Raw genomic sequence first — 27,552 nt, forward strand, 5'->3', positions numbered from 1 at the left:
TCAAAACTTACATATCTAGTAGTGACGAGGCGACATACAAGAGCCATCAAGTTAGAAGCGGAAAACAAAGCAAAAATGATTGACATGCTCAACCCGATCGTGTGTGTTCCGATCTCGTCAAGCCACAGGGATGTGAGATTGAAATACAAACATTAGATCAAGTCAAGAAGGTGTCATTTTGCACAGCATGAACGGTGATGAAGAGCTACAAAAGACTGCAACATTAAACACATCTTTTGCACGAGCGATGAACAAGTTACCAAAGTGATCCCACTTTCTGTTGCATGATTCGTACTCAAACAGAGGAAACGCTGACAATGGTGCGAGGCTGTGAAAGGGATGATTAGAAATTTGGACAACAAACCTTAACTGTGCGCAATGATGAAGCCTGTATCGTTTCCTTTTGCTATAAGAATCTCAAAACGACAGCGAAAAGCCTTGACTAGAATCCTCCAACAGAATCACATATTGGCTTAAACCCAGCGCACACTCTAGTAGTAATAAAGTCAAATGGTTATTTTATAGCTCCCGACCCAGTAATTTTTCAGATGAACGGCGCGTGACTCAGCTGGCAAGTTGGGGTTTGGAAAGCAAAACTACTCGCAAGTGGCGGGCAAATAGGACCTTTTTTCTCTCCTTTTTCTTTCACATCTCTTTAGGCATCCCGCATCGACAGGGCACCGGGGGCTCCTGGGCGTGGACCTAAACCGTGATACGCAGTGGAACGGGTACCCCCAACTCATCGTCCAAGAGAAGGACGGTCATTTTGTGGACCTGTCAGCGTCGACAGCTAGCTTCAATTCATTCCGTTACCTGCTGTCCACGCCTAATTGTAGGAACAGTGGCGCGAGCGACGTTTTCACAAAAGCAGCCAAAAGCCATCGTTGTTCCATAGTCTTGGACGTTCTTAAAGGTCTTTGGGATTGGAAGGAGGCGTTGGAGATTGGATCTCATCCCTTGCGTGCCTTGCAGACAGCTAGAAGGTCGATTGATTATCTGTCGCCCGGTTTGAACCAGGAGAATGCTATGACCGAGGTGGCCATAAGCTGTAGTCGAAACGAACGCATTATTATTTCCAAGCGTCGTACCTACAAGAACATTGACTTGCGTTGACGCTGCACGATGAGTTCCACTACTTCTCCGACGTCTCCTATTCACGAATCCGCAATGACGCATACGGCAGAGGCTAAGCGGGTAGTAGACACTGGCACACAAACCGAAGTTGAATTGGAAGACGCAGAATCCCAAGCAACGCTGAGTATTACAATACCGCATTCTCAATTATCCTTTTTCCACATTGAAGAAGCTGGTAAAGGGAGGAAAGAAAAGAAGCGGATGTCTGCAATAATAGTGTCATCGAGCGGGACAGATGGAACTGTCACGGACGACGTTTCAGTACTGTCTATCAGCCTGTCCAGCCGCTATTCGGTCAGCTCGGTCAAATCCATAAAGTCGCCTGACAAACCTTTTGCTGCCAAGAACAGCATTATCATAAGTGGTGCCGAGCAGATGCAAGACAAGTCTATCGCTATTGACCTGCTTCCTTCATCAAAGCTCACCGCCGTTACCGCGCCGTCCTCCTTACCCACGCGGACAAAGGACTCTGAGCTCTTCCCAATTCCGGCTTACGAAGAAGTTGCTAATAATGCGAGTCCTGGTGCCGAGGAGAAAGCTCCCAGTTCAGTGATTGCAAACGATGTATCGATGGTGACCCGGCAGCCTAGCACAGCAACATTGAATGATTCCAATTATCAGCCAGAATCTCAAATGAACAGTTCTTCCGTTCGCCAGTCCATTACCGCTCTGCCCAAGCTACCACCTTTGAATGTATGTGCGATAGCTTCTCCTCTTCTTGCGTGTACTAAAGCTGGCTATATTTAAGGTTCATGAGATAATAGTTCATCCTGAAGCAGCCAGTATGCTCCGAACACTCTCTTTACAGTGGCCCGTTCTTAAATGTGGCCTTCTTCTTCGAAAAGAGGTGCTTGCATCATCTTCGGCATCGATGCACCTTCGAAGTTTGGATCGACCATCAGCTGTCAGAATGGTGGGCCGCTCCTTGGGGACGCTTTTGAAAGGGAAGCGCAGAACCAGAGGGCCTGGCGACTACGTCGAATCGAGACCCGCTTACTCTACAGAAGATGACGAATGGAATTTGTTTTACGCCGAAGTTAGGGGGCGGTATTTGATGTTCTACGTGTTGCAGGAGCCTCCCCGACAAAATTCGTCGCCAGTGAATCCTGGAACAGGAGCTCCCCCCCTGCCTGCGAAATCGGCTGTTCCGGCAAAAGGGCCATCTCAGGTGACCGCAGCTGGGCGCGATGGACTTCTGCATAAACCTTTTACGAAGGTATATTCTTGTTTAAAATGGGATGGCGAAACAGAGATTCTCATATTTCTTCACGGTACCCGCGCAGCTTTTTAATACGTTGGGGAAGAAAGCAAGATCAGATCCTGCGAGAAAGTCATCCGCTGACTTGGCTGCGAAGCTCTTCCGCAACGAGAGGTCATCTGTGGATGATGTGCGACGACCATCCAATGAACAGCAGAGGACCATTCTGGCAAATCTCACACCCGATGCTCTCAAGGACGCACCGGTAACTATGCAAATTTGGTTATTAGCTTGATGACCTGTAACTCATTTTATACTTTATTAGCGTACTCTAGTTCACTATCTACCGCTTCACAAGGCTTTAGTGGAACCTGTGCCACAAGCAAGGACAGGGGCGATGACCTCACCGGGCAACTCGTCCTCTTTTGTCAGTACGAGTTCATGTCATGTGAATTCGCATCTTGTCCTTAGCACCACCCCGGTTGAACGGCATCACGAAGCGGGTCTGGCTGGCGCGAAATGCGATCAAGTTTTGCTGGATATCGTTCTGCACGAAGATATCCTACTAGATCACAATGAGCTCACTGTCTCTACCGTGAACTCCACGATGCGTGATACACACGCGCGTCGCCAAGAGATTCAGGAATGGATGACAGCCATCCGCACTGTCAGCGATTTTCAACCACCGTCGTATGACCCTGAAAGGGTATCATTGAGCCCATCGCTTGTTGAGAATGCTGAACCCGGAGATAAACGACCGGAGAGCATACACCATGAGAAACGAGCTGGTCCGCTACCTGTTCAGATGATTTTCAAAGAAAATAGCTCCATATCTAGTATAAAGAGCTCTGAAAGTGCACAATCGTTAAAAGAAAACTCCGGGAATCAAAGATCACCGTCTGTTGAAGAGCTCCCGGAACCGCTTGACTCAGTGGCCCGGGACGAGCGCCAAAAGGGACCGTCAAGCCCCGCATCATTCCCTTCATCAGCCTTGCTGAATAGTCCGCTGCCACCTACACTGACGGACTCTCTACCCGCTGCCGAACCATTGATTCTAAACACTGTAGCTGCGGATGCGTCCGTTCGTGCCTCTCATCCAAGCGTTCCTGCGCCTGGTAACAAGTCGTTTGCAAAGTTGATCTCTAATAAGTGGAAGATGACGTTTGAAAAGGAGAAAGAACCCGCACGTGCAAAACCCGTAATTTCGGGCCCGACCAACTTCACAAAGCTTGAGGTATCGCCGGAAATGCTTGTAAAGAACGCCGCCGCTATCAGCGGGCCAATTTCGGGAAGCCCGCCATCCCGTTCTAAGCTGGATATGAAACCATTGTCGGTGGCTGGCGAAAAGGAGTTGGTCCCTTCGTCCGAACCATCAGTGAATGACTCCGATGCCAGGAGGAAAGATGATCGCCGAAAGGGTGAGAAGGCACCTCGAACCAACGTCCATAAAAAGAAAAGTCATAAGGGCGAGGAGAAAGATCCAGGGTCTAATGTGGTGGCCAGTAAGAAAGATCGCGAAAAGGAGAGAAAACGGGAAGGAAAAGACAAAAGCAAATTCCACAAGGCCTCTTCAAGCTCTTTTGTAATATCGGCCCCTATTGCGGTTACTGCAAGCGATTCGACTGGTGTACACCAGCAACAACCCCAGAAAATACATCCACCGGCTTCAGATCTGGATCAGCAGCCTAGCGTCTCCACGTCGAGACTATTCTTCCCTTTTTTCAACAAAAGCCTCTTTACTCCGAAGGAGAAGGAAAGCCTCGCTGCCATATCCCCTGCGGCAGACATCTTAAAGCGCACAGCTACTGTGTCTTCAAGGGCGTCAACAGTAAGACGGCGTGTTGGTAAGTCGCGGCCGCCGTCTTCTGGTACCATGGCTAGCGATCGCGGAACAATCGGGAGCGCAGTACGTGATGGGCAAGGGCGTGTGCCTCTGGAACTGAGGAAGTGCATTGCGTTGGTTGAAGATATTGGTATGATACGACCTATTTTGGCTTCTGAATGACTGATTGCTCATAACCATGCTAAACAGGAATGGAAACCGAAGGACTTTATCGGATATCTGGAAGCGCTGCCAGTGTTGAGCGGCTACGACGCCTATTGATGATTAACCCATCCAATGTGTATCTTCAAGCGCCGCCCACCACACTGCCGTTGTCTTCGCCTCTGTCTGCTATGGTGACGGCTGAGATTGTGGCCGCAGCTGAAAAGATACCCAGTCTACCGCACAGATCGTCAAGACTGTCACTTGCCGAAACCGTCTCCTCTGCGCGATCTAGCGTTGATTTCGGACCTTCTCTTTTTGAGATGCGTCGCGCGTCTCGAGCACGTCGGCTATCTACCTCTAGTATCCCTCCAGGCATAGCTGGATTGTCTGGCCCATCGTTGTACGACAATGACATACACGTTGTGACTGGGGTGATCAAGGGCTTTTTGAGAGACGGCTTGGGATCCAAGAAGTTACCAATCTGCACCTTTGATGCTTACGAAGATTTCATTTCGGCCACTCGTAAGTGAATCCATACTTCCCCTTCACCATAAGCACCTGTTGACTTTTGTGTACTCTACAGAGATTGGCGACTGGCGATCCCGAATGATTGCCATACAAGACCTTGTCCATTCCCTCCCAGCTAACCATTTCGCGACTCTAAAGTTTATATGCGAGCATTTGAACCGCGTTGCTTCCAAATCCGAGAAGAATCGCATGTCTGTGCGTAACCTATCCATCATTTTTGGACCGACCCTGTTACGACCTCCACCTGCACTTGACTCGATGGCGCGAATTATCGAAGACATGCCGTTTCAATGCACCGTTGTTGAGACTCTGATCGAACAGGTTGACTGGGTCTTTGGTCCAATTGAGTATGAAGAAGTGGAGGAAGTCGTGGAGTATGGTGATCTTGAGCATTTGCAAGACTTGGTGGTTGCAGATGATGAGGAGGATATTACGAGCAACATTGTGGTTGGTGGGACAGAGTCTAATCAGAATGATGTTGCTTCTGATTGTGGTGTAGTTGGGTCTGCGGATGGGTCAACTGTAGGGGTTGACAAGGAAATCCCGCATACGGAAAATGAACCGACATCCCTACCAGAGGCCGCCGATCTACCTAATCAACAAGCAACGGACTTGCACCCGGAGGAGGGCGGGAATACCACTGGCCACCCCGCGGTGCCTTCTGGAGGCCGACTTCGCCACACCAAATCCAAACTCGACCGTCGTCGTGGTCATATTCTTCCATCTATGTACCTCAACGACCTCTGCGAGAACATGCACGTTGATACATTGGGTTATTACCCAGTCAACACCACCAGCGTATCATCCGGTGTGGACCCTTCGCCTCGTCGAGGATCAGCATCGTCAACCTCAACCCCTCTTCAGCGCTCACAGCACAGCCCGTCCTCCTCTTCTGCCTCAAGCACTCTTAATTTGCCTCCTCTTCCCGCGCCCTCTCAATCCGGCTCTGTTACGACTACCATACCACCACCGACCCCGACGTCCCTCATAAACACGACAAGAGTCTCTTCCTCATCTGGGGACCATGAGCCGCCGCGGTTGAGCTTGAATTTGGATATTGAGGAACGGTCCTTCTTGGACATTTGATATGGTGTATAGTTATTGTTCTTTTGCTTGTCTTTTTTCCCTTTTCTGTATGTGTGCGTAGTCTAAGATAGTGGATATGGGACGAGTAGTTTACATGATTGTTTAGCAGGGCTCGTATCGTTTTCTTTTTTTTTCTTTACATGCTTTTTTTGTTGGAACGTTTTTCGTATAGGTTTGATATTGAATTTTCAGCATAGTATGTTCTGTAGCAGTTTGAAGTGAAGACGACATTTTTTTTCTGATAATAACATTGTATGGTTCCCAGTTAAATGAGAGATTGTTAATTCTGCAGGTCTACGACTGCACTGCGTCTCTTTTAGCAGTTAAGTACAAAAATGTAACAAGTAGGGGGGTACTAGGATATCTAAACGATTTCCGCGCCATCTCTACAACTTTGCCTTGGGACCCAAGACTTCAGCAACATGCCTCCTCTGCACTTTGCCAGTCGCCGTCTTTGGTACACTATCGACAATGTGAATTTTACGTGGAATTTTAAAGGTTGCCAAGCTCTTTTTGGCATGAGCCAGCAAGTCAGCTTCTTTCACTTTGCCCTTGTATTCATCTTTGGGTACGATGGCTGCCTCGATTTCCTGGCCATAGATTTGTGAGGGAACGGGGAAGGCGACCGCTTCGCTTACGGCACGATGTTGAAGTAGGACCTACGAGGTGAGATTTGAGCAAAAGGGGGTAAAAGCGACCGTATTGGAACAAGAAACGCACCTGGTCGATTTCAAGGGGACTAATCTTTTCCCCACCTCGATTAATCTGTTCCTTGATACGGCCGACAAGGAACAGGAATCCCATTTCATCAATGTACCCCAAATCGCCTGTACGGAACCATTTAGGAGCTGACGGTGACGTTGGGTCATCGAAAAAGGACTCTAGAGTAGCCTTCTCATTGTTGTGGTACCCTAATGAGAACTCATTTAGGAAAATTATAACCCCCAGATGATGATCGATGAGAAATGTCTCCTACCTTTAATCACGTTTGGACCCCTTACACAAACCTCTCCTGCCTGCCTTGTCTTCAAGGGCTTGCCTTCCGCGTCCATAATCTGCACCTCAACTCCACGGCCTTTACCCACAGAGCCCGGCTTCCGCATGCCAGGAGGCAGAAAATTCGCCGAGATCTGATGTGCACTTTCGGACATTGCGTAGGCCTATCAGAGCAGTTTTGATTAGCGATGGTCTCTACAGGCTCGCAAAGCCAAATTCATCTACCTCAACAACAGGTGCTTTGAACGTCTTTTCAAGTTGGAAAAGCGTGGCGGGCGCTCTAATAAGCGGTACGGGTGAGAAATACAATACAACCATAAATAAGCTTTTTCAAAAACTCACAAGCTAGCACTGCAGCTCCGAATAAACCGAAGCTTGCCACTGCTTCCTTTATAGCTCTCTTTGACTTTGAGGAGCATCATTTGGTGAATGGTGGGCACAGCTGAATACCAAGTGGCCTATGTAGGGACACGCTGATTAGCAAAGACATCCGACTATTGTCATTGCATCTCCTGACATACGCCGTGTTCGATAAAATCTGGCCAGAAATGCGTCACAGAGAACTTTGGAGGGATGACCACAGTCCCACCAGAGTGGAAGGTTGAAAGTAGCACACCAATAAGACCGTGAACATGGAAGAGCGGCATCACGAGATACGAGACGTCAGATGCATTGAGTCCGAAAGTCTCCTCGACATTCCGCAAGGTGGCAAGAATATTCCCGTGCGAAAGAGGGACACCTACAAGAACGCTTCAGTATAATGTATGGATTAAACGTATTTCCAATAAAACAACCTTTAGGCCTTCCTGTAGTTCCACTGGTGTGCAACATGAGCGCAATATCATCCGCTACCGGAGCGCCCCGTTCCTCCGGTTGCACGGCTGCCCCGATCGCGCCAGAGGCATCGGATGGCCTGACGTGAACAATGGGATCGATGACATTTACCCTCTTCTCCTTGTCAACCTTCTTCACTGGCTTGTCTCTTCGCAGCACACTTCCAACTTCCGCCCAGACCTCGTATATCGGAATGGCGCCGCCAAGACTCTCCACCGCCTTCTTGGTATTAGCAAGGATTTTTGCGTCCCCTTTGGGCACAACTACCGCTTTCGATCCCACGTCCTGAAGGTAGAATGCAATTTCTTCCGCGGTATAAGAAGGATTAAGTGGGTTGGCGATGGCACGCACTCCAGTGGTTGCGAAAAACACAGCCACGTATTCGAGCGAGTTTGGCAACAAGAACGTCAACACGTCCCGTGGACGCAGATGCGAGAAAGGCGCCTGAGATTGAAGGGTGTTGATGACATGCCGGAGATGCGAATAATATATCTTATAAGAAGGACATGAGTCGCGGTGTGGAATAATAACAGCTGGACTGTACGAATCCGTTAGAATTTCGTTCAGGTTCCCGTAGGGGGAAAATGCAGCGGGAGCAGGTGGTGGAGGAGGAGCCACACGTCGAATACGAGCCATATCGTTCACTGAGATGGAAAACCGGAGGGGATTATCGCGATGAGGAGGGGGTCAAGTAGTCGATGGAAGAACGGAATCGCAAAAGAACGTAAACACAGCGCATACTGATAATCTGCCGTGCTTGTGTAATTGCGTGATGTCGGCAATGACTCACATCGCACGCGATGAGACACATTCAACTTGCTGATGGAAAACGTCCAAAGAATCTTTGGATTTGTGAGCTCTTTTTTTATTATTATATCATTACAATGCTACCCAGTATGTAGCTCCAACATATCAAATGTGACATATCGCACACCTTTGGAGTGCTTAATGAGTGCCCACAGTGCTATAAACCACTACGACCGTCTGGCTCATCAAATGACAGACGTGCGCTCCTATTGGACATCTCTCAGATTCCTTTACATCAATTATTGCAGTGAAAACTGCATTAAAACCAAGATCTCGGTGAGTTTTCCTGGTACGCACATGATTATTGAAACCAGCACTTCTTACCTGGATCGCACCCGCTCTCATCTCCAAGGGAAGTTGATTTCCGTCGTCAGGTCTTCCTTGTTGTGCCTCTCTTGCATTTTGCTGGTGTTGCTGATAAGCCAGCATGGCATTACCGGCATCTTGAGCTCCTGCTTGTTGGTAAGCGAGCACAGCGTGATGCGCCGCTTCGGCAACGTTGGCGCTCTGTTGTGCCAATGTGTGTCGATCATCGTGATTGATGCCCATATCTTGTGGAGTAGGGTGCCGATGCATGTGCTTTTCTTCATCACCTTCCCTAACCTCCATGATGCGCAGCTGAGGATGCCCGTCGGGCTGATCGCGTCCTCCATCCTCCATTTGAATACGCTGGCCAAGGACCATCCCTCCCATACCATTATTCATGACATTGCCTACCATGCCCTCACGCATGTTCTGGCCGTTGGGCATCATATTGCCCATCGGAAGAAGAACCCATTGACCATTAACATTACCAGCAACCCCAGAAGGTGTTGGTGTTCCTGGAGCAGGCATTCCGCCATTCCGGCCGACTGCATCGCCGTCGTGTTCTTGTACTCCTCCATCGACATCGCCGATCATGCGGATGCTTGGTAGCGGTATTCCCCCAAAAACAGCACCGAGGCCTGGTACGACAGGCCCACATCGACGAGCAGTAACGTGGCGCTGTAACGCATCCTTGCGAGTGAAAGTCTTGCTGCAGTATGGGCAAACGTGTGTCTTTTCTTTTGTGTGCACTGTGACCAGCGGAAATGAGACATGAGCAATCGCAAATGTAGACGCTAGAACTGGGAGATTTCATTCCCGCCCGCACTCACCGTTCATGTGCCTGTCTCGATCAACTTTACGTCCAAATGCTTTATCACATAGCTCACAACTGAAGGGCTTGTCGCGATTCGGGTCATGTGTCTTCATGTGAGTTTGGAGGTTGAAGTGGCGAGTAAACTGTCTCGTACATCCAGGAAAGGTGCAACTGTACACTTTGGTAGGCCGTCGTTTGCGTTTTATGGAACTCATTCCATTGTCCTCTCGCTCTGGAGCTGGGCCTGGCTGTATTGGAGCTGGCTGCGCAGCAACTGCTGCTGCCACTAACAGTGGGAAAGCTCCAACACCTGTGGACGTAGGCTGCGGTACGGCAAAGAGAGGACCTGGAAGATTACCAGGAGGATAGAAAAATTGAAAGCGGGGATGTGCCTGATTTGCTGAAGTAGGCGATGTAGCTGAAAGGGGAACAGCATGGGCCGTTGACTGGGCTTGGGTATACTGTGATGGAGTTTGTTGTCTTTCTTCGTCGTCGTGTCGTTTTGGTGTTGGAGGTAGAGCATCGGGTTGAGGTTGTGTTACTCCTGCGGCGAATGCAGCTTGCGCCGACTGAGAGGCACTTGCAGCGAGCTAAAGTCATTACACGTGAGATAGAGTGTAAGCAGGTGAAAAGAGAATGGTGGAAGGAAGCGACACAAGCGTCTTCGGTTCAGTCACTTTACCTCGCGAACGCGCTCTAAGACTCCAGCTTCATCGCCAACCACACCTCCTTTCTCGTTAAGTACACTCATAATCTTTGATATCTTCCTTCGAAGCTGCACGACCTCATCGTCCGGTCGGTTTGGATCTCCTTGAACACTGTTCAAGGTTTGGAGGACTTCTTCAGCGGATATCTGATGGGGCGTTTCGGGCGCTTCTTCAGCGTTCACAGGCGCTGACATGCTGTGGTATGCACTAATGCGAGCACTGTGCTTAGCGAATATGCGCTAAAAACTTCAACAGCGCGCTGGTTCCTGAAGTAGTGAGGGGTAAAAAGGCCCCCGATTTCGATATTAGAAAGTACCCAAATCCCTTTCGAGCAGCACTGTATTCAACAATACGCGCCAATGTCTCGCAACTCGACATCAATGTGTCGTAAACGACCTGCACAAAGATTGCAGCAGGCGGGGAAGAACGAGCAAACGAAGGGGAAACGAGTTGGGTTTCCAGCCGACCTGTGCCACCGAATTTCCGTGATCACGTGGAAGCTGTGCCAGTGGCTCATTTTCGCATCGATTGATTGCAAAGTGATTGGGCCATTTGTCAATTCGCATTGCCACCTGCGCGTTCTTCCTGGACTTTTGGGCTTGCAAACTGGACGTTTGCAGAAGGTAAAAATTCAGATTCTAGAAGGATATCTTGTTCGAAAATCGAGCAGTAACAAGTGACCAAATACCATAGCAAGAACCGGGTTGCTTTCTTTTATAGCGCTGACAATCGCAGCTGTACTTTTAAAGATAGCGCAATGCCTTTAAGCCATCTATATACCTTCACCCGTCCTCGAACCCTTCTAGGCGATATTGAGCTATCTATTCCAAATTGATACCACATGCTATTCTCCCAAACGCTGCTAAATAGTCGTAATGCTACTGTATTGGCTATGTAACGAGATGTCTGTTTACTTTGAAATTGTGATTCAAGTGTGTACGATTGTGAGATATCGACGTTACTTGAAATAGCAGGTACAACAATTCGTGGAACACCCTGAGCAGCGAGATGTCCGCTCATCCAAATATCGTCGACCAATGTGGCCTCTGAAGATGCACCCGTTAAGTTAAGAATTGGCACTGTTAAGCGCCCATCAGTCACAGTCACTAGTGTTAGCTATCACTGCATCTAAACGTACCGTCCCCTGCACTCGTGGCGAAGAATCTTGGTTGAATCAGATACCCTTCATTAGCTGTCACAATACCGACTCTGTACGGTTCAGCTAGAGTCCACCCTTGAATAATATGACGTCGTTGTTCTTGAGCTCCTTGAACGCCCCATTGCAAGTCTTGACGTATTCTCCATCCACGTAGCCCGATTGCTGCATGCCCCAATTGGTGATGTGCGCGCATTAAATCTTGTAGAAATGTGGGTGCGTAGTAGTGGTCATCATCGCAAACAACGATTGGCTGATGTAGATACGTTGCTGAGACCGGGACGTCTGGTTCTGACGAGTGGGCAAAATCATGGGTGGTAGTAAATATTCGAGAAGGGCTCCCTCCTCTGGAAAGGAACTCCTGAATTACGTACAGGAATTTGGTAGCAGGTCCCAAATCTGCGACGGGAATGACATGAACGCTGGGATGACTGAGGACATTGAGAATTTTGGCTTCCCTTGCACAAAAGGGGGTGGTCGGCCGCTTAGAGACATTACAGCTGTTGGACAGTAGTGCCGTGGCTTCAGGAATATATAAGCGGATCTCAGCTGGTGGCAGGGTCTGCTGCAACAATGACTCCACAGTGATCGGTAGCTCCAAAGTCAACCGTGTAGAAGTACTCGTCAGGGACACTACTGGTTGCTGATAGGAAACGTCTGCTTCGGTTCTCCAATCCAACAGATCCAACGGCAACAGAAGAACCAATACGATGGCCAGAGTAGAGAATACCCCGAGACCTACACGACCTTGGCAAATCATCATAGCATTTTACGTTGATTTGGAGAAAGTGCTTCCATTCTGCAGTGCGCTTTGTTCTCTATTGACGTCATCTCGTGATTGCGAAATAATTTCCGAGTTCATACCTGGAAGGACATCTCGACGATTATAAACAAAGAACCTTATGCGTCCGATAGAGACGAATTAAATAAACTGTCGGATCGAGATGATTGTAGTATATTATTTCTCTTGGTAAATTTTACATACAAGTCTGGACGACTAGGCTGTTCAAGCAGTAACGCAGCAGTAGGTGGCCACCCAAAGGCGAAGACAGCTGAACTTGGCTTACGGAAGCCTTAGGTATCACGGGAACACACGTTGTTGCTATGAGCAACAAGAGTTCAGCGGGGTGGCCAATTCCAGTCGATTGCTGCTAGAGATCACCATTGGACGCTTGCTGGCCACACGATTCGCCTACCTACCTACGGTAGCGACACGGAGGCTATATATCAGAGAATGTCACGGCCAGCACAAGAGTCCGTGGACTTGGGTTACTTTGCCCCTCCTGAGCCGGAGCCTGAAGCTCAAGAGGAGATCGCTGTTCCAGCTCAACCGGAAGTGCCCACACCAACACAAGAGGTAGCAGTCCCCGATGTCAAGCCCCCACCTCCTCCACCGATAGCTTCACTATCAGATCGCCGGCAAGGCGAGCAATACGCACCAACGCTGCAGGAAATCGAGTCAGATGCCATTACACAGTTGGCACATACACATTGGAGTGAAAGAGGAGCTTTGGAGTTTGACCCGACGCTCGTAGAGACCATATGGAAAGAGCAGCTGGAAGGAAGTGGATTCTCACTTCGCAAAGTGATGTTGTTGGAATTTAGTCAGTACCTTGAAAAGGTTAAGCTCGAGATTAAATGGCGTCCTAGATCTTCTCCCCGCCATCACTAATCCGCTACTTGTTTCTTATCACAGTATCTGTGGCCTTCGTTCGTACCAAAGGGATCCAAGGGGAAGCCGCGATCGTCATTAGCCCATGTATTATCAATTGTTGTTATGGTGAACGAGAAGTTTCGGGAACGCGTAAGCGGCGTCTGGGATATATTCTCAGAAGATGCATCCAAATTCTCCGGACTAGTATCGCGTGTGTTGAGACTCCTAGTGGAGCCTCTACAGCTGGCGGGTGGGGAAGGCGTGGAACTAGGACTGCAGACCCGGCGTTTTCTGCTGATATTCCTGATTCATCTCTTCCAATCTCTGGAGAATGCCCAAGTGCGAAGCGAGTGTATGCGTCTGGTCAGTATTTCTTCATGGAGCTGTATAGTTGAGAAGCGTCGCGAGGAGGAGTTGCGACAATACCCGGAACGTCTTGCATTATGGGAGCGATCAGAGGCTAAATACAGTTCTACAAGTGAGTACACGTCATTTTCTTGCGAGTTTTGCCTGCATTAGTCCTAAATCAATGGCATTGTCGTTCACACCAGCAAAAGCGTCGGCCAAAGAGAAAATGGAGTTTGATCGCACGTTTATGTCGAAACTCATCAAAAACTTCCTTGTCGTACTATCCTCCATACCGGAATCTGGTCCACCACCCGCTCATGGTGTTGCCTACTGTGAGAGATTCATTGAATTCCTGATCGATCTTGAGGCACAGCTCCCTACACGTCGCCACTTTAATCTCCTCCTGCACGATCATCTCGTGGTCCCGATTTGCGATCGAAGTAAGCTAGCTCAACGCGGTAGAAAGTTCCTGCGCACGAACCGTGATCTGTCCATTGTGCTGCCGTCGGATTGGGGATCGCGAGGGTCAGAGAGCGGGGCACTCTTCGTGCAATTGCTTGACCGAGTGAAGTACTACGCTCGATTTGAGATTAATGACTTCACCGGTGCTGCCCTAACCGCTGCGGACATAACGCATGATTATTACGACAAGATTCGTCGATTGCAGAAGGTGGCCTTTGTTCACTTCCGTGAGACGCTAGAGGACTTTGCTTTGGCTAACGTCGGGAGTGTGGAAAGCCGAGAGAGCCTGCGCAGTTATTTCGGGAAAGTTGATGAAGAGACACTCCGCTCTTTCTGCTCGGAAATTGGGATTCGAACACGCAGAGTGGAACTTGAATCTGACGATGCACCATTCTATGACAAGGCATTTCTCATCGAGATTCTCATTGCCATGTACGCGAAGAGGCCCAGTCAGATTGAGTTGATAAATTCTCTGCCTTTGTATCCTGACGAGGCAAGTTGTCTTAAACCCATCATGATGCTCTACGCTGCATAGCACGTGGAAATAACCTGCTGTTTATGGTACACTTTCAGGAATTTTTGTTTGATGAAACGACGGTTCCTGCGACCCAGCAATTCCCAAACACGCATTGTCTAGCAATTCCCAAACTTAACCTACAATTTTTGACCATCCACGACTATTTACTTCGTAACTTTACCCTGTTCCGCTTGGAAAGTACCTACGAAATCAGACAAGATATTGAAGATGTTGTTCAACGTATTGCACCTCAACATAACATAGATCGGCGAACTGGAGAAGATCAGACAGTCTTTACCGGATGGGCGCGAATGGGTGCTCCGATCGACATGGTACGTTGGCGTACTCTATCGTAACCTACTATATATTTCCCTTTCTTTACTTATTGTCATGTTCTCAAGTTCCAAGTAGTCGAAGTCGGCCCCCCAAAGCTTGGTGACACCAAACCCAGCGCGGTGAAGGCGGATGTCACCGTAAATATTTTCAAATACACTGACTCGATTCGAAAAGAGTGGGAATCCTTACGGCCGCGTGATGTATTGTTCCTTCTGACGGTCCAGATGGAGCCGGATGGTCCTGGATGGATGGAAACCGATGCAAAGAAAAGCGGAGTCATCGAAAGCGAAGGTAGCGCTTTCCGCCGCAAGTTTGGTCTAAAGTACGTTCGGGGTTGTGAGGTCGCAGATTTGATTGGAGATGATGGTCTACCTATTGAGGATTTTGAAAGCGCGAAACTACCTCCACCCGGCACCAATGAGAAACCTCTTGTTACCGGGTATAAGCGAACATTCCGTGTCCTGTTGGACACCAATCAATATCAACAGGATATGGACCGGATACAGCGCAAGGAAGGAGAAGATGTCTATCCAACCTTTAATGTTCTCATGCGACGGAAGCCGCAGGAAAACAACTTCAAAGCGGTACTTGACACCATTCGGGATCTCATGCAAAGCGATCTGGTTGTTCCGGCATGGTTACATAACGTGTTTTTGGGTTATGGCGATCGCAACAGTGCGCACTTTACCAAGGTGCCGGAGCCCATTCGGACTCTGGACTTTAGAGATACGTTCCTCGACTGGGACCATTTAATCCAGAGCTTCCCAGATAAGGTATAAAAATGTGCTACTGTTTCTGTGCGCGTCATGCAATGCCTAAATCCTGTGCCGTTTTCGCTTCTCTCAGCGCATCATTCCCGCGGGGAAGAGGACGGATGGATCGGACGCGAGTCTTGCACCGCCTTATGTCATTACTTTCCCTAAATCAATGTTCTCGGCTTCGGTTTCGGAAAAAGAGGAGGCAAACGCCAAGTCGTCAATCTCTTCCGGCGTGAAGCGTAAATTAGGTGGTAACATGGCAGACGGTGACAACGGTGCGGAAGTGGATCAGGATGCAGACACGCTACTTGTGCAGACGTATAAGCCGTTAAATATGGGACCGTATCCAGAGGATGTTCCAAAGAAGAATACCGTGCGGTTTACACCCACTCAAGGTACGTACAAAATGTGATTCTTGGCGGGTGGTGCTAAGGGTACATATTAACATTTACATTGCTAATGTTCAGTGGAAGCAATCCATGCGGGAAGTTCGCCGGGGCTCACCATGATCGTGGGTCCTCCTGGGACTGGTAAAACGGATGTGGCCGTTCAGATCATTGCGAACTTATACCACAACTTCCCGGAGCAGCATACCCTTATAATAACACATAGCAACACCGCGCTAAACCAACTCTTTGAAAAGATTGCCGCGCTGGATATTGATCCACGACACATTCTTCGTTTGGGTCATGGACAAGAAGAGCTGGAACTAGCAGACGCGGGGAGCTGGGGCAAATACGGACGTGTGACAGCCTTTCTGGAAAAGCGCGTCCAGTTGTTGGGCGATGTGGACCGACTTGCACAAAGCTTGGAGATCCCTGGTGCACATGGATACACATGCGAAACAGCTGGGTACTTTTACCTGTACCACATACTGAGCCGATGGGAGCCATACATCCACAAAGTGAAGGCGATAGCCGCACGGGGTCAAGGAACGCGCCAGGATGTAGCTGTGGACTTTCCCTTCGAGGTCTATTTCGCGGATGCACCCCAGCCCCTGTTCCCGGAGGAGGCGTCTTTTGACGAGGCTCTGGAAATTGCTGAAGGATGCTGGCGTCATATCCGCCACGTATTCGATGAACTGGAGGAAATCCGAGCATTTGAATTGCTACGTTCAGGATACGACAGATCCAACTACCTCCTTGTGAAAGAAGCGAAAATTATAGCCATGACATGCACCCACGCTGCATTAAAACGCCGTGAGTTTGTCCAGCTAGGTTTCAAGTACGATAATGTCGTCATGGAAGAGGCAGCACAGATACTCGAAGTGGAGACGTTCATTCCATTGTTACTGCAAAATTCGGACCCAGATACCGGTGCAAGCCGATTGAAGCGTGTCGTCATGATTGGGGACCATAACCAGCTCCCCCCTGTGGTGAAGAATACGGCATTCCAACGATATGGCAACATGGAACAAAGCTTGTTCACTCGGTTTGTACGTCTTGGAGTGCCTACCATTCAACTGGACGCACAAGGACGATCACGAAGTTCTATTGCTCAGCTATTCAAATGGAAATACCCACGATTGGACGATCTCCCAGCGGTGGTGGAGCGGCCCGAGTTCCAATTGGCTAATCCGGGTTTCGCCTTTGACTATCAAGTCGTCAATGTACCCAGCTTTTTAGGCAAGGGTGAGACTGAGCCCAGACCGCACTTTTTGCAAAACCTGGGCGAGGCAGAGTATGTGGTTGCGGTGTACCAGTATATGAGATTACTTGGATACCCAGCGGAGCGCATCACCATCCTAACGACCTACAATGGCCAAAAAGAGCTAATACGGGATGTTCTCGAGAAGAGATGTTCATGGAATCCTCTTTATGGCAACCCCCACAAAGTATCCACCGTAGACAAATACCAAGGCCAACAAAACGATTATATCCTTCTTTCCCTGGTCCGCACGAAAACGGTCGGACATTTACGGGACGTTCGTCGGTTAATTGTCGCCATGTCGCGTGCCCGACTTGGGTTATACGTTTTCTGCCGTGTCCCCCTCTTTCGAGAATGTTATGAACTCCAACCCGTTTTTCAAAAGCTTTTGGAAAGGCCTTTTGAAAGTCTTTGGATACGACGTGGGGAGCTGTATGCGCACGCTGGATTCCCGCGTGCTGTTGAAGCATATGGTGTGGTTCAAAAAGCGGAGGGAAAATGGGGAGTGGAGAATAGGAATAAAAAGGACAAGATTATTGCTATTACGGGAGTGCAGCATATGGGGGAATTTGTGGAGGATATGATGAAGGAGCAGATTGAGCGGTTGAAGAAGCAGAGAAAGGCAGAGTTGCGGCGGACGTTGTTGGAGATGGGTAAAGCGGGGGAGGTGGATAGTGAGGGGGAGGGGAAGGGGGGGGAGGTGAAGGATGGGGATGCGATGGAGGGCGTCGAGGGTGGGCAATAGAGTGTGTGTGCGTGTGTGTTTATTTTTTTTTTTTTTTTGAGTGTGTGTGTATAGTGCGAAAATGGTGTGGTATTCTCATTTGAGAAAAATGGAGGGTCCACTTTTTTTTTTCTTGTACTTGTGATGATTCGAGCTTTCTTTCTTTATTTCGCGCACTGTTTTGGAATGACAGACGATACTACAAAAAAGCGCGAGAAAGCGTTCCAGTACATTCAAGAGGAGACGTACTGATGCAACAAAAAAGAAACCAGGAACCATTTTCTAAAGTATCGCACAAGTACACCACATCATTCATCCAACAACGTATGCACACACAAAAGAAAAAAGCACAAGAAAAAAAACACACCAATTCAAACTGCATTATCCCACTTTATCGTCCACCCACATCCACATCCCTCCACGTGCCACTCCCTTCCAAAAACCCTCCCTCAATACCAGGCGGCACAACCACATCCCTGCCCTCTTCCTCCTTCTTGGCCCTGACATACGCCAAAACATTTCGAAAATGTTTTAAGACCGTTTCCGAGATTTTGGTGGTTGTTTCGTCGAATAGGGAGCCGGTACTGCCGGCGGGTGAGAGTGGGCCGGGGGCGTAGGATGCGTAACCGGGGCGTTGGGGTTCGGTTTCGAGGGAGGAGAGGTTGGTTTGGATGAGGTCGATAAGGGAGTTTAGGTATTTGACAGTAATCTAAAAAAAAAATACCAAAAAAAAAAAAAAAGATTGACGAGTAAGAAACAAAACACCGTTTCCCATTTGAAAAGGTAGTGAAAAGGGGAAAATTACAAACGTACCGCATCATTCCTCTTTTCAAAATACCACACATATCTCTCCAAAATTTCCACAAAAAGCTCCACATTGACATTCTTATCCATGACCGAGTCTGCTATTTTGAGTGCTTTTTGGAGACATTCAAGGACACGCCGACCGTCCCGGTACACAGGTTTTCCTTCCTCACGTACACGGGTATCATCCCCCCAGAATAAATGACTAACAAGCGTCACACCACGGCATTGGTCAACCCGTTTGAGAAGGCGTGAGCAGTGGACAGCGGCTTTGGTGATGAGGGTTTCATAGTTTTCGTAGCCAAAGACGGTGGTGCTGTATAGTGTACCAATGATGAGTGTGATGGCAGCGAATTGGGCTTTGGATTCTGATATGGATTCTTCGTAGGCTGTGAATGCCTATAATGCCAAAAAAAGGATCAATCAAACTTTGTGCATCCATATTTGTAACGACAATATACATACCTGCACAAAGAATTCATATGACAGCTCTTCAAACCCTCCTTCATCTGCCGCTTGGGCCGCCATCAAAAACAATCGCAAGGACATATCGGGTGGAGCCATCAATCCATGTCCAATCTTGGATGTATTTGACGGTGCAGGGTTATCATCTTTGAACAAGGACCCTTCGTCATCATCGGCAAAGTACTCTCGAGCTCGACTCATGGAAGAAATGGTTTGGTGGATGAATTTGAACAAGGTGGCAAGTTTATCGCTGGTAGAGTCGTCCTTTGAAAGGGGGTTTACTATGCTATAGGGAACAAAACAAGCCAAAAAAGCAGTATACCTCTTCTGAATGCGCCCGGAACTTTCTCGCGAGTCGTATGGAGGCCATCACCAATGGAGGAAGGGTAAACCGGATACGAATATCCCCACCCTCTCCAAAATGTTTCCGAGCAGCCGATAAAAGCTTATTCACCAATTGATAAGCAAACACATTGTTTCCTGTGAAATAACAACATAGCTCACCATAAACTCCTTATCAGCATCCGCATCCCTACTTTTGACCAAATGCACCATCTTTGCAACCATATTCTGCTCTTCAACCACATCCTCCCAATCCAAAGGCAACTCCTCCACCCGTGTCCGTCCCGCATATTTAGGCCCCTCCTCCGTATCATGATGAACAATCGGTTTAGGTCCAAATAACCCACCATCCTTTTGTTCGCGGATCATGATACTGCACAGCTCGCCAAAGAGGGCATTAACCCCATCAGCAGAGTCGACAATAAAGTCTGATGTCGTGTAGGCTCGAAGGGAGGTGGTCGCTACAGTGTGGGCTACTTGGCGGCGGGTAGAGTAAGGTTGGAGGAAGAGGAGGTCCGAGTAGTTCCCGCCCAGTGAGAGTGAGGCCCCTGCACCATCGGTTTGCGTGACGCTAGAAGGGAACTGTAGGATCGTGAGGACGTTGACATGGTAGGTGTGGATAGGTCCGAGTAACAGTTGGAGGAGGGAAGAAGTTGTTTGGGTGCTTTGAAGCTCTGGCCTAAAGGGATAATATACCAGATTTTCGGAATTAGTAAAAACAGTTTTTGCAAAAGTATCCTGCCGTAATACGTACGATTTAGCATTCTGAGCCTCCAAAACCCTCTCTTTTGCAAACCCAAGAACTTTATCCACATAATCCAACCGCTCAGGGTAACAATTCAATGACAAATTGTTCAGGGAAACCAGTAAGGCAACCACATCCTGAATCGTAAACTCCGGTCGAGCCTTGACCAACTCGGTAATTTGACCCCAAAACACATCAAAGAGCTGAACGTCATCGGGTATGCCGCTCACGGGTTTTTCATTTTCAAGCGTCAAATCTTCCTTGCTTTTCACATCGACTTCATCTCTAGCTCGCGCAGCGTAACTCGCAAAGCGGTCAATAAGGCTAATCACAATTTGCTTTACATTGACGTTCCGCTGTAGTTGGGCTGTAGCGGATAAGAAGGCGTCCAAGGATCGAAGGTGAAAGTCATCGTGAAAGACTTGGATAATGACTTCCATGAGATATTCTTGGGCAATGACGTCTTTACAGCTTACAATCTCTTCCAAAATACTCGGGAGAACCAAGGATTTGTACATTTCGAGATCCAAAGCTTCCAACTGACTCAATCTCACCAAGCTGGATCCAACCAACAGTCGCAGCTCTTTACGCTCCACCTCCCTCTTTTCCCGTTCACGAGAATGACCCTGATGTTGTAGTCTCACCCAAAGTTTATTCATCTCTATAAAGTTTTGCAGAATAAATTGAATCGAGTCGTGGATTGTACCGTGAGGTCCATCCACCAGTCCATCGGGGAGGTAATCTCTCGTCATGCCGCTAAGGTAATACCGTAAAAACAATCCACGCGTAGGATGCTGGACACCTCTAGACATTTCAAGCATATCCTTCATAAGTTCCTTGATGGGGGGTACGTCGTCTTGATCGGGTTGTTTAAGTCCCTCTTCTGCTCCATTAACTTTTTTACCCTTGTCCTCTCCCTCCGATTGCGGCATAATCTCCTTTGAGACACGCATATAGACGGATCCGACAGTAATCATCAGGTAGAGCCGAGGCACAATGTTTCCAGCGTACTGAACCAGTTCGTAGAGATCTGAGAGGTGGTGTCGGTGGCTCATGTGGGCATCGTACAAGTAAGTTGTTAAATGCCGCAATTCGTCAAAGATGGCCATATCTGGAAATTTATAGTATAAGAGCAATGCCAACCCTTCAGAAAAGCGTGAGGAGGACAAGATGAACATACAAAGCTCGTAGTAATTCTTTGGCGTCAATGAAGATGTTCGTAGTTCAGAAAGCATGGTAGAACAATGCTTTAGTGCATCCATAAGTTTGTTTGCATCCTGTCAAAACCGGTAAGCCAAAACCCAAAAAACAAAAGAAAACCATTACAAGAAAACCTTACCAAATTTCTCTTCATATGAAACGCCTGGACTTTAACAACCCCCAAAGCCTCCTCCAATATCTTTCCCTGGTCTTCCATCCCTGGCGATCCCGGTGCACTGGCGACCATCGTGATGGCGGTTAGGTTTCAGAGAACGTTGGCGCGAGACGGAGAACAAGAATGCTCAAGTCTTCGGATGGGCACTAGAACAATAAAAAGCGTGCGTCCCGGGCTTATATCAAGTAGACAAGATGGGATGGTCACAATGGATGTAAGATGATGGGGGCTATGCAAATCTACAATGATAGAGTGTCCACCGTTGGTCCAATCATGCGTCACGTGCTGACGGCAGCCAATACAGTAAAAATGCAAGATATTTAAAATTCCCCATAGAATTGTTTTTTAAAATCGTCCACCAGGAACAAATGTGTATAAAAAAAACCAAAATGCAAAATGCTTCTAAATATGCCCTAGGGTCATGCTCTCTCCCTCATGACGTTTTACCCCACTGTCCAAAACCTTTTTTTTTTCAAAACCTTCCACCAGGGACATCAGGAATAACATGACACCGATCCACCGGAACATCCGGCTCACCTATCGCCCACTGCTCAAGCGTAATCCACGTCGTATAAAGCATAGCAGCCATCCCAAACACCACCAACCCCATATCCTTCATTCGGACCCATTTGCTCTGAGCAATATGCGAATGGAACAAGCTGGGATAGATGAAACTGAGGGGTATACACGCAAAACATCCGACAAGACTGACAAATTTATCGAGGTTGTTGCTGCCGAGCCATGCGACACCGCCTAGACAGAGCATCAAAAAGGCTCTGTAGAGATTTTTCTGCCATTTGACGAGCGTAGAGTGTTTCCCGTCGCGTAAACCAAAGAGTCCGTGCTCGGTAATGCGAATCGTCGGGTACACAGTCAAAGGAAACGAAAGCATGATCGCCACCGCGTAAAAGAATTGCAACATTTGGGTATGCGGGCCTTTGGGTAGGTTCAAAAACACCACCGTCTCGACTTTGGATCCAAAGGTGAGGTACCCCATAGCTCCCACAGAAATGAAAATGGCACCAATGACGACAGTACACCACGTCAAGACCATTCCAAATCGCTCTGGTTTCTTCATGGATTCGCCAATGGGGAGAATAAGACAAATCCCCTCGAACGCAAACATGGCCGTACCGACAAACAACGGGAACGACTGACTGTTGAACCACACGAGATCCTTCGCGGGTCCACGTGTCGAGACCACAAAAACGTCGTGATAGAGAATGTAGGCCAATCCAAGGAGGATAAACACGTCGGCAATCAGAGACGTTATAGAAAAGTGCTTGATGCGGCGCACCCACGATAACGGGACGTAGACAACCAGTTGAATGATAATAAAAGCCCAATCCGGCCATATCAGTTGACAATCTGACACAATCATCAAAAAGTCTCGAAGGTTCTGCGCAACGAAAATATAGTATGCACAACAAAAGCCCGCCTAAAGCGATTCACCGTGAGCCTGTTGGACACTTGACAGCAAAAACAAAAAAACAAAAGAAAACGTACCTGTGAAATCGCAATTGACCCTAAAACAAGTTGTCGCATCTTTTGGCCATACAAGTGTTCCCCAATATCACCAAACGATCCACCCAATATCCGGCTTGTTTCCACCAACAAGAGCATGCAGTGCAAAGTCAAAAACCCAATCACCACCAACGTCACGAGCGAAAACGCCATACCGCCATTCGCAAATGCTTTTGGTAAAAACAGAACCCCTGTCCCGACAAAGGCTTTGAGGACCATAAAAAAGGCTTTTTTGGCCGACGTGCCATGTACAGCAGCAATAGATGGAGTCCTCGATCGTTGTATGAGCGGTTCATTCTCACCCGCCTCTTCTTCCACATCTGGTTCCATCAACCCGGGCTCGTCATCCTCGTCTACATCCTCAGGATAGACATCTCCACCATAGAATCCATACAAGGCAAGGAAATCCAGGAAATTGCGCGTGAGGGCGTTGGGTGGGGGTTTACCTTGTCGTTCGGCTTGTGCGTGCACAAAATGTCGACGAAAGACGCCAGGTTCGCGGAGTTCGGATGCACGAGGAACGTCCTCATCAATCGCTTGTACGGAGCGAATATCGGGTTCAGAGTTTCGGCGACGGTGGGAGGAACCATGCTTTTCTTGCCATTGGTAAATATCGCGCGTGACCTCGCCTATATGTATTGATTAGTACCGCATTCCTACACACCAAAAAAATAACACAATTCTTTGCATTGCAATATTGCGTGCATCTCACTGCATCGACAGATGCAACCTTTATCACATACGCGATACACAGTTTCAATACCTCTTTGCAATAGTACTTGCATCGACAGACGCCCCTTTTGTCAACAAACAGCAAATCACATTCTCAAAAGCCCAAACCACCCATCCTTCACATTTACACACTTTCAGAAACTTACCACCAAGCAACCCATGCGAAACCGACCCAACAAAAGACCCAGGCGAAGACGAAAGCGCCCCATCCTCAGGCAAAACCAAATGCTCCGAAACCAACCTCGCAACATCCGAATCCGTCAGACCATCCTCATCCTCATCTCGATATGATGTTCGACTGCGAGCCGGACTAGGCGAAAACGACCGCGGCGTTCCATACATTGGATTCAAACCTGATCCACCGCTTCGGCCTCTCATCATTGTGATCCCGTGTGCACTGGCTTGGGATCTGGCCAAGGGGGTTCCGATGACGGCGGGGATGGAACGCGGGAGGGAGCGGCTAAGAGGAGTGGATTTGGGTGGAGACGAACTCCCCGCAGAGGAAAATGATGATGGAGGTGGAAGCGCCTATCCAAAATAACGAAAATTCAACATATACAAAAAACAAATGCTTGTAGATTTCTTTCTTTTTTACTTACGGGATGCAAGAACCCACCCACCGTTTTTGACATTGACCCATAACTACTCCTTTTCCCCACCGTTGGACTCGCACTCAAACTCTCTGCCAACAAGCTTCGTTTCTGTGGAATGGGTCCAGAAAGCGTGGTGTTGGTTGTTGGTTCAGGTGATGTGCTTTTGGTTGCGCCATCGGGTGGTGATGGTGGATCAACCGCCATGAATAATGCGCTATTGGTGTTTTGGGAGGGTAAAAAAATTGTACTGTATCCAAAGAGTAGAGAATGAGGTAAATCAAAGGTGGAAGCAAGGAAATGTACAAGTCCACCTTACAACGAAAGGATTCTGTATGAAAATCGGCCTTTAACAAAAAAACGTGGGAAAAACTCTCCAACTCGTAAACCCTTCTGCGCGCTCGTGACTCTTCTAAACATACTATGGAGGTGATTGAAAATGGCACTAGAACTCATTATTATCTGGCTTATTCTGGTTAATCATATCGCATAATCAGCACCCCCATCTATCGCTCAAAACGGTGTGGCATGCATGTAATGTTTTTTTTTTTTAAACTGCGGTGAGGCGCATGCCAAAGGTCTATAAAAGGGGGACCTTCTGTCTCCTTCCCCTTTCCTCTTTACCCTCGACTTGCAAAGCATCTGCCCAACACATCTCAGTCCATCATGAGAGTACTGCTCTGGTGCCGAGGACCTCGTCCGCCCGACAGCAACAGCAATCAGAACCAGCCCAGCCTCGGAACCAACAAAGCTGCTATTATGCTGCCACATTATTTGAGCTTGGTTGGTATGTATCGATGGCATTTCTTGCATTTCTTGTCATCGGGTCATCTTCTGACATGCAGTTCTTTATAGTCTCCAAGCCTTGTCACTGAAGATCCTCCAGCTTGCGAGTCTCCCCAATATTGCGAAGACTCTGGCTTCAATGCCATCAAGAGTTCTGGATCAAGGCCCAGTAGGAACGCGTGTGGTGGTGGGCAATTATCCGGTTAGAACCAACCGTTACGTATTGCTTGTATAATTGCCTAGTAGTAGTTAGTTAACTTTTCCGAGCCAGTTCTCGCTGGTTCATTCCCTGGTGTACATAAACCGGCGACAACCGGTTCGGAAAAGCTAACTAACTACTACTAGGCAATTATACTGTAGTAGCTAGTGCCAGTTTCTGTCACCTCTACACTACTAAGCACTGCCAAATGTCCGACAGTTTGGATCCCATAGTGTTCTTTTACTGTGTGCTTTTGTTCCATTTTTGTTTGTCGGGTTTTTTTTGACAAGATACAAGGCTGCGTACAGGGGATGGATTTGGAGGGCAATTGATAAAGGCTGTCGCTTTGTTTGCGAAAGCAACGACTGTTTTGGAACGATTCTTGCCAGAGATTGGTTGCAGAAAAGTGTTTATTGTTTATCGTCTTTTGAGAAAAACAGTTTTGGCAATTCCTACAAGTGTCCACAGCACGAACCCACCATCATGGGAACTGCGTAAGATCCAAGACTAGATAACACATCTCCAAAATACGATATGAACATCTACCCACTCATTCCACTCTCCACACCACGAGTCAACCCTTTACTACACTCTCCACAACAACATATCGAACCAAAGTTCAAAAGATATGAATTGCATCCTCACATTCATCCTCACGATTCCAAGGTGTCTTAGCCAACCGGACTTTCGCTCCGTCCATCCAACCAGATCAAAAAGGGGGTATAGGGATAATACAAACAACTCAAAAAGCACATGCAACCGTTCATAAAAGCTCTGCAACTCACAAAAATCGTTTACACGTCATTTATCAGAATGCTAGAGATTCTAAAAATAGGTATATCCAAGAATAGCATGTTTCGTTTGACTATATTGCCAAGCCGGAGGTTGGTACATAAGCCGAAAGGTGTTAGCAAAAAAGTAGCAAAAAACTGTTAAAAGGAAAAGAAACCACTTTTATAAGTAGAGAGTAGTTATGCCTCTCCCGATGCCTCGTTCGTCGAGTATGTCTCGATCATCTAGCATGTCTCGATCGTCTAGCATGCCTCGATCGGCGTCGACACCCGAGTTGAATAAAAAGAGGGAGAAGGAGGTTGGAGGGTATCTCTGGAAGGTAAAAAAAAAAAAAAACCACAAAGAAAAAAGTGGTACTCCCAACCAATAACACTAAAAACCGTCAAATCCACTCTTGACAGCGTTCCAAAAACCATCCAACCCGCTGGCTCCGCCGCTACTTTATCCTAACCGACACACACCTAACCTACGCCCACACACCCACCAGTCCCCCCAAATTCCAACTCGCTCTATCCCAGATTACACGCGTCGTAGCGACTCCCCGTCCCATTAGCGGTATTACAGCCAACGTGTTTGATATATGGGTTGCGAATGAGCCGCCTTTGGAGGTGGCGTGTCGGACGAGGGAGGGGATGGAGGAGTGGGTGAGGAATTTGTCGGTGGGGATTTTGGGGGATAGGAAGAGGGAGAAGGATTTACCGCCGCTTCCGGCTTTGCCGAGGGAGGTTATGGAGAGGAAACGGGGGGATGCGTCATTGGGTGCGTCGGTGGGTGCGTCCGTGCAGGTTTCCTCGGTTCCACCCGTGATTCCTCCATTAGGATTCGAAAAAAGAGGAGACCGAAGCAGTGATGCAACTATCACAACCGAAATGGGCCACCCCATCCCCAATCCCCTCACAAACGATCATACAAGTCTCCGTAGCACCTCCTCCACAAAATCCGTACGACCCAAAATGGAAGCTCTAGACGACCTCATTGAACGCATGTTCAAAGAAGCCTCCCTCGTCCTCCGAACCCACGACACCCCAAAACAAAATACAACATGGGATACACCATCCCCACGTATCGAGAAATCCATCTCAACACCCGATTTGAACAGAGTTGATAATACAAAACGGTTTGGTCATGTCCCGGATGTTCGTATGGAGGGATCTATGAAGCGATCTCAAACTACTCATCATCGGGTCCTTCCATCGAGA

General features: G+C 48.1%; 8 protein-coding genes across 8 annotated transcripts in view; 3 read left to right on the top strand and 5 right to left on the bottom strand.

Moving 5' to 3' along the window:
• The first annotated feature begins 587 nt into the window (after positions 1-587).
• On the top strand, positions 588-6,210 carry SPPG_03788 (uncharacterized protein). Its single transcript, XM_016752037.1, has 6 exons — positions 588-1,827; positions 1,883-2,350; positions 2,418-2,597; positions 2,658-4,305; positions 4,365-4,841; positions 4,903-6,210. Exons 1-6 carry the CDS (start codon positions 1,123-1,125, stop codon positions 5,931-5,933), a joined length of 4,509 nt encoding a protein of 1,502 aa, XP_016608704.1. The 5' UTR covers positions 588-1,122; the 3' UTR covers positions 5,934-6,210.
• On the bottom strand, positions 6,146-8,415 carry SPPG_03789 (uncharacterized protein). The gene is made up of 7 exons (XM_016752038.1): positions 7,724-8,415; positions 7,451-7,668; positions 7,272-7,387; positions 7,155-7,209; positions 6,910-7,093; positions 6,654-6,844; positions 6,146-6,592 (listed from the first exon to the last, which is right to left on the bottom strand). The coding sequence occupies exons 1-7, from the start codon at positions 8,397-8,399 to the stop codon at positions 6,320-6,322; spliced, it is 1,713 nt and encodes a 570-aa protein (XP_016608705.1). The 5' UTR covers positions 8,400-8,415; the 3' UTR covers positions 6,146-6,319.
• Positions 8,416-8,604: 189 nt separating this feature from the next.
• On the bottom strand, positions 8,605-10,827 carry SPPG_09144 (uncharacterized protein). The gene is made up of 4 exons (XM_016757301.1): positions 10,373-10,827; positions 9,707-10,280; positions 8,895-9,625; positions 8,605-8,824 (listed from the first exon to the last, which is right to left on the bottom strand). The coding sequence occupies exons 1-4, from the start codon at positions 10,589-10,591 to the stop codon at positions 8,810-8,812; spliced, it is 1,539 nt and encodes a 512-aa protein (XP_016608706.1). The 5' UTR covers positions 10,592-10,827; the 3' UTR covers positions 8,605-8,809.
• Positions 10,828-11,095: 268 nt separating this feature from the next.
• On the bottom strand, positions 11,096-12,315 carry SPPG_09145 (uncharacterized protein; the record flags this gene model as incomplete). The annotated part of the gene is made up of 2 exons (XM_016757302.1): positions 11,096-11,476; positions 11,536-12,315. Coding segments are annotated over 2 exons (1,145 nt in total), but the record flags the coding sequence as incomplete, so codon positions are not given.
• Positions 12,316-12,713: 398 nt separating this feature from the next.
• Positions 12,714-18,020, top strand: SPPG_03792 (uncharacterized protein; the record flags this gene model as incomplete). The annotated part of the gene is made up of 7 exons (XM_016752039.1): positions 12,714-13,174; positions 13,250-13,685; positions 13,759-14,510; positions 14,591-14,866; positions 14,936-15,643; positions 15,717-16,023; positions 16,096-18,020. Exons 1-7 carry the CDS (start codon positions 12,788-12,790, stop codon positions 18,018-18,020), a joined length of 4,791 nt encoding a protein of 1,596 aa, XP_016608708.1. The 5' UTR covers positions 12,714-12,787.
• Positions 18,021-18,110: 90 nt separating this feature from the next.
• SPPG_03793 (retromer subunit VPS35) lies at positions 18,111-21,980 on the bottom strand. Its single transcript, XM_016752040.1, has 8 exons — positions 21,695-21,980; positions 21,536-21,632; positions 20,365-21,466; positions 19,773-20,289; positions 19,591-19,713; positions 19,269-19,532; positions 18,813-19,202; positions 18,111-18,708 (listed from the first exon to the last, which is right to left on the bottom strand). The coding sequence occupies exons 1-8, from the start codon at positions 21,800-21,802 to the stop codon at positions 18,391-18,393; spliced, it is 2,919 nt and encodes a 972-aa protein (XP_016608709.1). The 5' UTR covers positions 21,803-21,980; the 3' UTR covers positions 18,111-18,390.
• A 76-nt stretch (positions 21,981-22,056) lies between these two features.
• Positions 22,057-24,949, bottom strand: SPPG_03794 (uncharacterized protein). Its single transcript, XM_016752041.1, has 5 exons — positions 24,896-24,949; positions 24,586-24,826; positions 24,133-24,514; positions 23,237-23,883; positions 22,057-23,168 (listed from the first exon to the last, which is right to left on the bottom strand). The coding sequence occupies exons 2-5, from the start codon at positions 24,781-24,783 to the stop codon at positions 22,203-22,205; spliced, it is 2,193 nt and encodes a 730-aa protein (XP_016608710.1). The 5' UTR covers positions 24,784-24,826; positions 24,896-24,949; the 3' UTR covers positions 22,057-22,202.
• Positions 24,950-26,457: 1,508 nt separating this feature from the next.
• SPPG_03795 (uncharacterized protein) overlaps positions 26,458-27,552 on the top strand; it is a 1,941-nt gene continuing 846 nt past the window's right edge. Inside the window, exons 1-2 of the mRNA XM_016752042.1 lie at positions 26,458-26,672; positions 26,755-27,489. Of these exons, the coding sequence (XP_016608711.1) occupies positions 26,535-26,672; positions 26,755-27,489 (873 nt within the window). The 5' untranslated portion in view covers positions 26,458-26,534. The remainder of the gene's footprint in view (positions 26,673-26,754; positions 27,490-27,552) is intronic.

Source organism: Spizellomyces punctatus, assembly GCF_000182565.1.
Source record: "Spizellomyces punctatus DAOM BR117 chromosome Unknown supercont1.6, whole genome shotgun sequence".
NCBI lineage: Eukaryota > Fungi > Chytridiomycota > Chytridiomycetes > Spizellomycetales > Spizellomycetaceae > Spizellomyces > Spizellomyces punctatus.